Here is a 10,000-nt window from a genome sequence, read left to right as displayed (position 1 = left end):
TGATATGGCTGACTAAGACTACTAATTACTGTCTCTGTCAACGAGCCACAAACTTCCTGCGAGAAACTTCCTAATTTCTTAAGTGACAAGGATCTGAGAAGTTAGGAATGTGAAGGACAGGGATAAGATACAGAATTTTTACTGGAGTTAATGTTAATGATTTTCTCTTATTCATAAAGGAGGCTACTGCGCACTTTTGCCGTTGGTTTTCGGTTTTATGCTGTTTATTGTGTGTTTTTTGTGATTTTATTTGTTGAAGTGTTCGTGAGTTTATTTGTTGGGGATATTTATAAATGTATCTGCTTTTGAGACTCGATAGGATTGTATTGTTCGGTTGTGTTGTTCTGCTATTAAGTTCTAATTCAAATTTGAAATTGTCTTTGGTTCTCTCTCTTTCTCCTTAATTACTTATTTATTTGCGTATTCATTAGGGTTTAATTCAAGTTTAATTTAGTCTGCAGTTCCCTCTCGTTATCTATTTACCCATTCATATATTTACGTTTTAAAATTGTAAATTATACTACTAATTATAATGGTTTAGAGCTACGGATGGGATTACCGCATTGGATGTGTCGCTGAGTAATTAAGGTTTAATTCGGGTTTAAATATGGTTCATTCAGACTCCTCCCGCGTGACACAGGTGGATTTGACTCGAGTTAATTGCTTTCTCAAGGTATTAGTTCACCCTTCACGTTTTCTATGACCTTGACCTTCCCAGCTGTCAGAGGAGAGAGCGAAATATGGTGACTGCGATATTTACGCTATGTTGGATTTTGTTTTCGTGTTTTAAGAGTGTAGTGTATGTATGTATATATGTATGTATGTATGTATGTATGTATGTATGTATGTATGTATGTATGTATGTATGTATGTATGTATGTATGTATGTATGTATGTATGTATGTATGCATGCATGTATGTATGTATGTACACACACACACACACACACACACACACACACACTATATATATATATATATATATATATATATATATATATATATATCGTAGGCGAGATGCTAGATAATTCATTTAATCATCCTGCTCGCTGGTAATGTTTTTAACCAGACTACAAATATATCTAATAATAGTGTGAGTTCTCCTTGGAAAGTATTGAATTACCCAGAATATGTATAGATACCTTTATTAACGTTCAGTGGTATTATCATAATAATCTCATATGCACTGAAATAATTTACGAAGTTGCTCCACTCTCATTGAGAAACGATGTTCAATACGGTGCTTTTGAAGATGGCCTGATATGTATAGTGTTAAACTGCTTAGGGAAGGGGACACACACACACACACACACATATATCATATACATATATATATATATATATATAGAGAGAGAGAGAGAGAGAGAGAGAGAGAGAGAGAGAGAGAGAGAGAGAGAGAGAGAGAGAGAGAGAGAGAGAGACCCACAAACTATATTTATAGTCTTCAGTTAATCTAGTCTGGGGCTTTTGCTACCATGGCACCAACAACGTAGTTTTGCCATTCACATCTATATGTTTCCAATTTAACAGAGGAAATGCCACAAAGGATGGGCAGATTGGGCCCATTTTAACAGAGTATCTACGGGGACCTAAAAGGCTATATTGATAAAAAAAAAAAAAAAAAAAAAAAAAAAAAGGTTCATTAGAATTACAACGACGTGCCTAACCTCTCCCCCCCCCCCCCCTCCCTTGTAGAGTTCCGGCGCCATCGTTAAAACCGTTAATGTTCGTAATCTGTACTAAGCCACTTCGACCCTAAACTAACTGATACTTCAGAATTAATACATTTACTTTAGCTTATTCATACAACCCATGTGTATGTAAATTTTCGAATGTTTACTAATTAATAAACTATTCCGTTTGGTTTTCGCCGTTTTTTCCCAAACTCCCTCGGCTGGTGTAAACTTGTATTCCACATGAATGAAACATAATGCAAATATGTGAGCTTTTCCCAGGGAGACTAAACATAAATCACATGCATTATTCAACATTTTTTTTTTTTTTTATTAGGGGGGGCAGGGGAGGAAAATTGGATATTAGTTAAACAAAAATACCAGGGAGTGATGAGATTCTCGTTAGTTCATTTCTTATATCTTAATATGGTCTTTCTTTCTTTCGTACTCTTTCTCTCTCTCTCTCTCTCTCTCTCTCTCTCTCTCTCTCTCTCTCTCTCTCTCTCTCTCTCTCTCTCTCTCTCTCTCTCTCTCTCTCTCTCTCTCTCCCTCTCTCTCTCTCTCTCTCTCTCTCTCTCTCTCTCTCTCTCTCTCTCTCTCTCTCTCTCTCTCTCTCTCTCTCTCTCTCTCTCTCTCTCTCTTTCTTTCTCTCTCTCTCCCTCTACCTCCCCCTCTCTTCCTTCTTCACCCGATATATCCCACGTTAACATTCTCTTCATAAATTCAAGCGGCGTGGAGAGGAGACGAAAAGAATAAGTAGAGCGAGGAGGAGAAGAAGGAGAAGGAGAATAAGACGGAGGAGGAGAAGAAGAAGAAGAAGAAGGAGAAAACAAGTAGAAAATAAAGAAGGAGAAAGAGGGAAAGTAGAAAACGAAGGAGAGAAAAAAAGGTAGAAAGAGAAGTAAAACATAAAGAAGTAGAAAGAGGGAAAGTAGAAAACGAAGGAGAGAAAAAAAGGTAGAAAGAGAAGTAGAAAATAAAGGAGGAGTAAGAGGGAAAGTAGAAACGGTGGAGAAAAAAAAGAAAGAAAGATAAGTAGAAAATAAAGGAAAAAAAAGGGAAAGTAGAAAACGGAGAAGAAGAAAAAGTAGAAAATAAAGAAGGAGAAAGAGGGAAAGTAACAACGGAGGAGAGAAAAAAAGATAGAATGAGAAGTAGAAAATAAAGAAGGAGAAAGAGGGAAAGTAGAAAATGAAGGAGAGAAAAAAAAAATAGAAAGAGAAGTAGAAAATAAAGGAGGAGGAGGAAGAGGAGACAACTTACCTGGCCAGCATCCCGGAATGTCCTCGGCTTCCCGCAGCAGCATCCGGTCGGGAGAGAGACAAGGATGGAGATCGGAATTAGAGACAGGATGTTTTCAAGGGAAGGGAGGGAGGGGGGGAGGGGGGAGGCTTGGATTCTTTTTTTTTTTTTTTTTTTTTTTTTTGTTATTAATAGGATTTTAAAGTTTATATAGTCTGCTCATTTAAATTGTCCTCTCTCTCTTTCTCTCTCTCTCTCTCTCTCTCTCTCTCTATTTCTTTCTTTCTCTCTTTTTTCTTTCTCTTTCTCTCTTTCTCTCTCTCTTTCTCTCTCCCTCCCTCCCTCCCTCTCTCCCTCCCTCTCTCTCTCTCTCTCTCTCTCTCTCTCTCTCTCTCTCTCTCTCTCTCTCTCTCTCTCTCATATCGAGTTGCGTGTTTGTTCTTAGTATTATTGTTGTTATTGTTGTTGTTATTGGCGTTATTGTTCTTGTTCTTATCATTATGATCATTATTGTTATTAGCATTATCAACATGATCACTTTGTTGATGTTATTATTATCATCATTTTATTATTTATTATTATCATCATTATAATTTTTATTGCTATTACTTTTATTGTTATTAGTATTATAATTATCTTTATTATCATAAACACATATAAAGGGAAATAGATAGACAGATAAATATTTTAGCTAGATAGATAAATAAAAGGATGAGGAGAAAAAAAAAATTATCTATTTCCTAAAGAAAACAAAACGAAAGGAAGAGGGAAAAAAGAAAAAAAACCAACAAACAAACAAACAAAAAACTATTCCTCTTCGAAAACGAAACGAAAGGAGATTGGGAAAAATAGAGAAAAAAAAACACATTTATTCCTCAGAGAAAACGAAACGAAAGGAGGAGGAAAAAAAGCATGAAAAAAAAAACTTTACCTATCCCCCCCAAAAAACAAAGAAAAACGAAAAGAGAAGAGAAAGAATAACAGAAAAAAAAACTATTCATCTTCGAAAGCGAAATGGAAGGAGGAGGGAAAAAAGAGAAAATTTATTCTTCACAGAAAACGAAACGAAAAGAGGAGGGAAAAAAAGGAAAAAAAGAAAAAAGAAAATGACCTATTCTATGCCTCTTCGAAAACGAAACGAAAGGATAAGGAGAAAAAAAAAGAAAATTATCTATTCCTCCGTGAAAACGAAAAGAAAGGAGGAGAGAAAAAGAAAAATAAGAAGCATAAAAGAGAAAATTATCCCTTCCTCAAAGAAAACGAAACGAAAAACGAAAAAGAAAAAGAAGAAGAAGAAGAAGAAGAAAGAAAGAAACGAAAAAGAAAAAAAGAAAAAGAAAGAGAAAATGATCCCCTCCTCAAAGAAAACGAAACGAAAAACGAAAAAACGAAAAAGAAAAAGAAGAAGAAGAAGGAAGAAACGAAAAACGAAAAAAAAAAAATTATCCCTTCCTCAAAGAAAACGAAACGAAAAACGAAAAAGAAAAAGAAGAAGAAGAAAAATAGAAAATAAAGTACCTATACCTCTTCGAAAAGGCAAGGAGTCGAGATGCCCAGCTGCCGGATGCTCTCCCGCCCAGATCAGGACATCTTAGGATCTCCCAGCATCCGACTCAGGAAAATGACCAGCGTCTTTGCGTCTTGGCATGGGTCTTCTTAGTCTTGTTCTTTCTCCTCCTTTTTCTTCTTCTTCTTCTTCTTCCTATTTTTTGTTTTTGTTTTTGTTTTTATCATTCTCCTTCCCTTTTCTTCTTCTTATTATTATTATTATTCCTTTTATCATTCTCCTTCCCTTTTCTTCTTCTTCTTCTTCTTCTTCCTATTCTTATCATCATTCTCCTTCCCTTTTCTTCTTCTTCTTCTTCCTATTTTTATTATCAATCTCCTTCCTTTTTATTCTTCTTCTTCTTCTTCCTATTCTTATTTTCATTCTCCTTCCCTTTTCTTCTTCTTCTTCTTCTTCCTATCATTTTCCTTCACTCTTCTTCTTCTTCTTCTTTTTCATCCTATTCTTATTATCATTTTCCGTCCCTTTTCTTCTTCTCTTTCCCCTTCTTATTATTCGCCTTCCCTTTCTTCTCCTCTTTCCCCTTCTTTTTCTTAATATTCTCCTTCTTCTTCCCCTTCTTCTTCGTCTTCTTCTTCTTTTTCTCCTTCTTCTTCTTCTTCTCTTTCCCTCTTCTTCTTCTCCTTCCCTTCTTCTTCTTCTCCTTCCCTTCTTCTTCTTCTTCTTCTCCTTCCCTTCTTCCTCTTCTTCTTCTTCTTCTTCTCCTTCCCTTTCTTCTTCGTCTTATTGATAGCGTGAAAGGGAAACGGAGGGTGTGAGGGAGAGAGATAAAGGTCTGTGAAGGAGTAAGGGAGAAGGACGGGTTTTGGGGGGAAAGGGAGGGAGGGAGGGAAAGGGTGTTTCAAGAAGGGAGGGAGGGAGGGAAAGGGTGTTTCAAGAAGGGAGGGAGGGAGGGAAAGGGTGTTTCAAGAAGGGAGGGAGGGAGGGAAAGGGTGTTTCAAGAAGGGAGGGAGGGAGGGAAAGGGTGTTTCAAGAAGGGAGGGAGGGAGGGAAAGGGTGTTTCAAGAAGGGAGGGAGGGAGGGAAAGGGTGTTTCAAGAAGGGAGGGAGGGAGGGAAAGTGTGTTTCACGGAGGGAACTGGGAAGAAAATAGAATTCGTGGAGGGAGGAAGGGAAAGGGTGTTTCAAGGAGAGAACTGGGAGGGAGGGAGGAAGGGAAAGGGTGTCTCAAGGAGGGAACAGGGAAGAAAATAGAATTCGTGGAGGGAGGAAGGGAAAGGGTGTCTCAAGGAGGGAACAGGGAGGGAAACAAAATTCGTGGAGGGAGGGAGGGAGGGAAAGGGTGTTTCAAGGAGGGAACTGGGAAGGAAACAGAATTCGTGGAGGAAGGGAGGGAGGGAAAGGGGAGCGGAAAAGGGTGTTTCAGGGAGGGAATTGGGAGGAAAAGGGAGTGATTTGAGGGAAGAAGGGAGGAAGGAAAGGCCAGGGTGTTTGGGGGGAGGGAGTATGAAAGGGGCGGGGTTAGTGGGCTGAAAATATATTTTTTTCTTCTTCATGTTCTTTTTTTTCTTTTTTTTCTTTTGCAGGAATTATAGAGCACATGCTAGTTGTTTTTTTTTTTTTTTATACATTTGAAAAAAAGTATACAGTGTGTAGTTATAAAGACACATATAAGCCTACACATATCACTCACGTTATATTGATGGATAGATAGATGGGCAGTTAGATAGATAGGGGGGAGGCAGTGCGATAGACAGATATGAATATAGACAGGTAGATAGATATAATATTATAGTATATATGCACATGTCTGCTCATAAATTTTCTCTCCATCTTGTTCTCTCTCTCTCTCTCTAAACGCTTTCTCTCTCTCTCTCTCTCTCTCTCTCTCTCTCTCTCTCTCTCTCTCTCTCTCTTTCTCTCTCTCTCTTTCTCTCTCTCTTTCTCTCTTTCTCTCTCTCTCTCTCTCTCTAAACTCTTTCTCTCTCTCTGTCATTCTCTCTCTCTCTCTCTCTCTCTCTCTCTCTCTCTCTCTCTCTCTCTCTCTCTCTCTCTCTCTCTCTCTCTCTCTCTCTCTCTGTCTCTCTCCTTTCTATTCTGTATTTTTTTTTTTCCTTTATTTTTTTCTTTTAAATCGACCTAACAAAAAAACACAACACTCCCGCTACTGAGAAAGAAGAAAACTCCATTAAGGAAAGGAGAATGCCAGGTGTAGTCTGGCACTCATCCGTCACGCTCACTGGCACCGGATTATGCCGGACTGAGAAAGGGCGGCGATAATGGATGCCCCTCCCGTCGGCAACACTGACCAGAGGCGCTGTGACGTCAGTCCTGGTGGGAGGAGCGTAGGGTGGGAGGGGGAGGGGGAGGAGGGTAGAGGAAAAATGGAGGAGGAAGAAGAGGGAGTAGGGAAGAAAGAGAGAGGAAAGGAGAGAGGACGAGGCAGATAGAAAGAAACGGAGAAGAGAGGACGAGGAAGAGGAAGAGGAAGGAGATGGAGGAGGAGGTAGAGGAAAGGAGGGAGCAGGAAGGAGAGGGAATAGGGAAGAAAGAAAAAGAAAAGGAGAGGACGAAACAGGAAATGGAGTGGGAAAAAGGAAAGAGAGAAGAGAAAAGAAACAGAAAAGAGGAAAAGGAGGAGGAGGAGTGAGGGAGGAGAGAGAGAGAGAAGAAGGGGAAAAGGGCAGAGAGAGGAAATAGGGAAGAAAGAAAAGGAGAGGAAAAGATGGGGCATAGGGGAAGGTGAAGAGGGAGGGGAAGAGAAAGAGAGAAAGAGAGAATAAGAGTAGAAAAGAGGTAAAGGAGAAGGAATACCAGTAAAGTAAGAGAGAAGAAAGAGACAGGAAGAAAAGAAAGGGAAGTAAGAGAGAGAAGAAGAAAAGAAAGGGAAGTAAGAGAGAGAAGAAGAAAAGAAAGGGAAGTAAGAGAGAGAAGAAGAAGTAAAGAAAGGGAAGTAGGAAGGGGAGAGGAGAAAGACCCATAGGCACATGGGAAATAAGAGTGGAATTTCAATGCCAGCAGGGAACAGTATGAGATCGCAAGGTCCACGGCGCGTGTGAAAGGAAGAATGGGGGGCAGGGGGGGGAGGGGGGAGGGGGGTGCCAAGGAGAAGAGGGGGGGAGAAGTGCCAAGGGGGAGAAGGGGGGAGGTTGCCAAGGAGAAGAAGGGGGGAGGGTGCCAAGGAGGAGAGGGGGAGGGGTGCCAAGGAGGAGAGGGAATGAGGTGCCAAGGAGGAGAGGGGGAGGGGGCCAAGGAGGAGAAGGGGGGAGAAGTGCCAAGGAGGAGAGGGGGGAGGGGTGCCAAGGAGGAGAGGGGGGAGGGGTGCCAAGGAGGAGAGGGAATGAGGTGCCAAGGAGGAGAGGGGGGAGGGGGCCAAGGAGGAGAAGGAGGGAGAAGTGCCAAGGAGGAGAGGGGGAGGGGTGCCAAGGAGGAGAGGGGGAGGGGTGCCAAGGAGGAGAGGGGGAGGGGTGCCAAGGAGGAGAGGGGGAGGGGTGCCAAGGAGGAGAGGGGGAGGGGTACCAAGGAGGAGAAGGGGGGAGAAGTGCCAAGGAGGAGAGGGGGAGGGGTGCCAAGGAGGAAATGGGTAGGGGGTGCCAAGGAGGAGAGGGGAGGGGGGTGCCAAGGAGAAGGGGGAAGGGAGTGCCGGGGAGGAGAGGGGGAGGGGTGCCAAGGAGGAAAGGGGGAGGGGGGGCCAAGGAGGAGAGGGGGGAGGTGTTTCCAAGGAGGAGAGGGGGAGGGGGGCCAAGGAGGAGAGGGGGGAGGGGTGCCAAGGAGGAGAGGGGGAGGGGTGCCACAGAGGAGAGGGGGAGAGGGTGCCAAGGAAGAAAGGGTGAGGGGGTGCTAAGGAGGAGAGGGGGAGGGGTGCCAAGGAGGAGAGGGGGAGGGGGTGCCAAGGAGGAGAGGGGGAGGGGGTGCCAAAGAGGAGAGGGGGAGGGGTGCCAAGGAGGAGAGGGGGGAGGGGGTGCCAAGGAGGAGAAGGGGGAGGGGTGTCAATGAGGAGAGGGGGAGGGGTGCCAAGGAGGAGAAGGGGGAGGGGTTCCAAGGAGAAGGGGGGAGGGGTGCCAAGGAGAAGAGGGGGAGGGGTGCCAAGGAGGAGAGGGGGAGGGTACCAAGGAGGAGAAGAGGGGAAGGGAGTGCCAAGGAGGAGAAGGGGGAGGGGGTGTCAAGGAGGAGAAGCGGGAGGGGGTGCCAAGGAGGAGAGGGGGGAGGGGTTCCAAGGAGAAGGGGGAGGGGTGTCAATGAGGAGAGGGGAGGGGTGCCAAGGAGGAGAGGGGGGGAGGGGTTCCAAGGAGAAGGGGGAGGGGTGCCAAGGAGAAGAGGGGGAGGGGTGCCAAAGAGGAGAGGGGGAGGGGTGCCAAGGAGGAGAGGGGGAGGGGGTGCCAAGGAGGAGAAGCGGGAGGGGGTGCCAAGGAGGAGAGGGGGAGGGGTGCCAAGGAGAAGGGGGGAGGAGTGCCAAGGAGAAGAGGGGGAGGGGTGCCAAGGAGGAGAGGGGGAGGGGTACCAAGGAGGAGAAGAGGGGAAGGGAGTGCCAAGGAGGAGAAGATGAGGGGCGTGCCAAAGAGGAAAAGGGGGGAAAGGATACCAAGGGGGAGGGGTGCCAAGAGGGTAGGAGTGCCGAGGAGGAGAAGAGGGGAGTAAGAGTGTCAAGGGGAGAGGGGAAGGGGGGGAAAGGAGTGTCAGAATGTGGTAAGTAGCTCACGTCAAGACCCCAGTGGCGTCTCCATTTATATTTCCTGGTCACTTTCTTTCGTCGAGGAATTTCTTTCCGAGAAGACATTAAGACCGGATATATTCTTGACTATGTTCCTTGCCCCCCCCCCCCTTCTTCTGTCTATCTATCTACATGTCTGTTTGTCTGTCTGCTGGTCTGTCTGTCTGTCTGTCTGTCTGTTAGTCTGTCTTTCTGTCTGTCTGTCTATCTATCTACATATCTGTCTGTCTGTCTGTCTGTCTGTTAGTCTGTCTTTCTGTCTGTCTATCTATCTATCTACATGTCTGTCTGTCTGCTAGTCTGTCTGTCTGTCTGTTAGTCTGTCTGTCTGTCTATCTATCGACATGTCTGTCTGTCTGTCTGCTAGTCTGTCTGTCTGTCTATCTATCTACATGTCTGTCTGTCTGTCTGCTAATCTGTCTGTCTGTTTGTTTGTCTATCTACATGTATGTCTGTCTGTCTACATGTCTGTCTGTCTGTCTGTCTATCAGTCTGTCTGTCTGTCTATTAGTCTGACTGTCTATCTGTTACTCCGTCTGTCTGCCTGTCTGTCTGTCAGTCTGTCTGTCTGTCTATTTATCTGTCTTATCTCTCTCTAACTCTTTATCTTCTTCTGCTATAGCGTCTTGCTTCTAATACGGCAACAGGGGAAGAATAGCAAAGATGATAATGATATTGACCGTTATTGTTATCTCTCTCTCTGTCTATCTATCTATCTATATTTCTCTCGCTCTCTCTCGCTCTATCTATCTATCTATCTATCTATCTATCTATCTATCTATCTATCTATCTATCTATCTATCTATATCTCTCTCGCTCTCTCTCTCTCTCTCCATCTATCTATCTATCTATCTATCTATATCTCTCTC

The 10,000-nt window shown here is 43.7% G+C and overlaps 1 protein-coding gene across 1 annotated transcript in view; it reads left to right on the top strand.

The window, feature by feature from the left end:
• Positions 1–4,463: 4,463 nt before the first annotated feature.
• Positions 4,464–10,000, top strand: part of LOC125044801 (putative oxidoreductase GLYR1 homolog) — a 34,211-nt gene continuing 28,674 nt past the window's right edge. Inside the window, exon 1 of the mRNA XM_047641761.1 lies at positions 4,464–4,544. Within this exon, the coding sequence (XP_047497717.1) occupies positions 4,464–4,544 (81 nt within the window). The remainder of the gene's footprint in view (positions 4,545–10,000) is intronic.

The sequence above is a fragment of the Penaeus chinensis genome, chromosome 36 (assembly GCF_019202785.1).
Source record: "Penaeus chinensis breed Huanghai No. 1 chromosome 36, ASM1920278v2, whole genome shotgun sequence".
Taxonomy (NCBI): Eukaryota; Metazoa; Arthropoda; class Malacostraca; order Decapoda; family Penaeidae; genus Penaeus; species Penaeus chinensis.
Note: the sequence above shows the minus strand (reverse complement) of the source record. Positions and strands in the feature narration are given on the sequence as shown.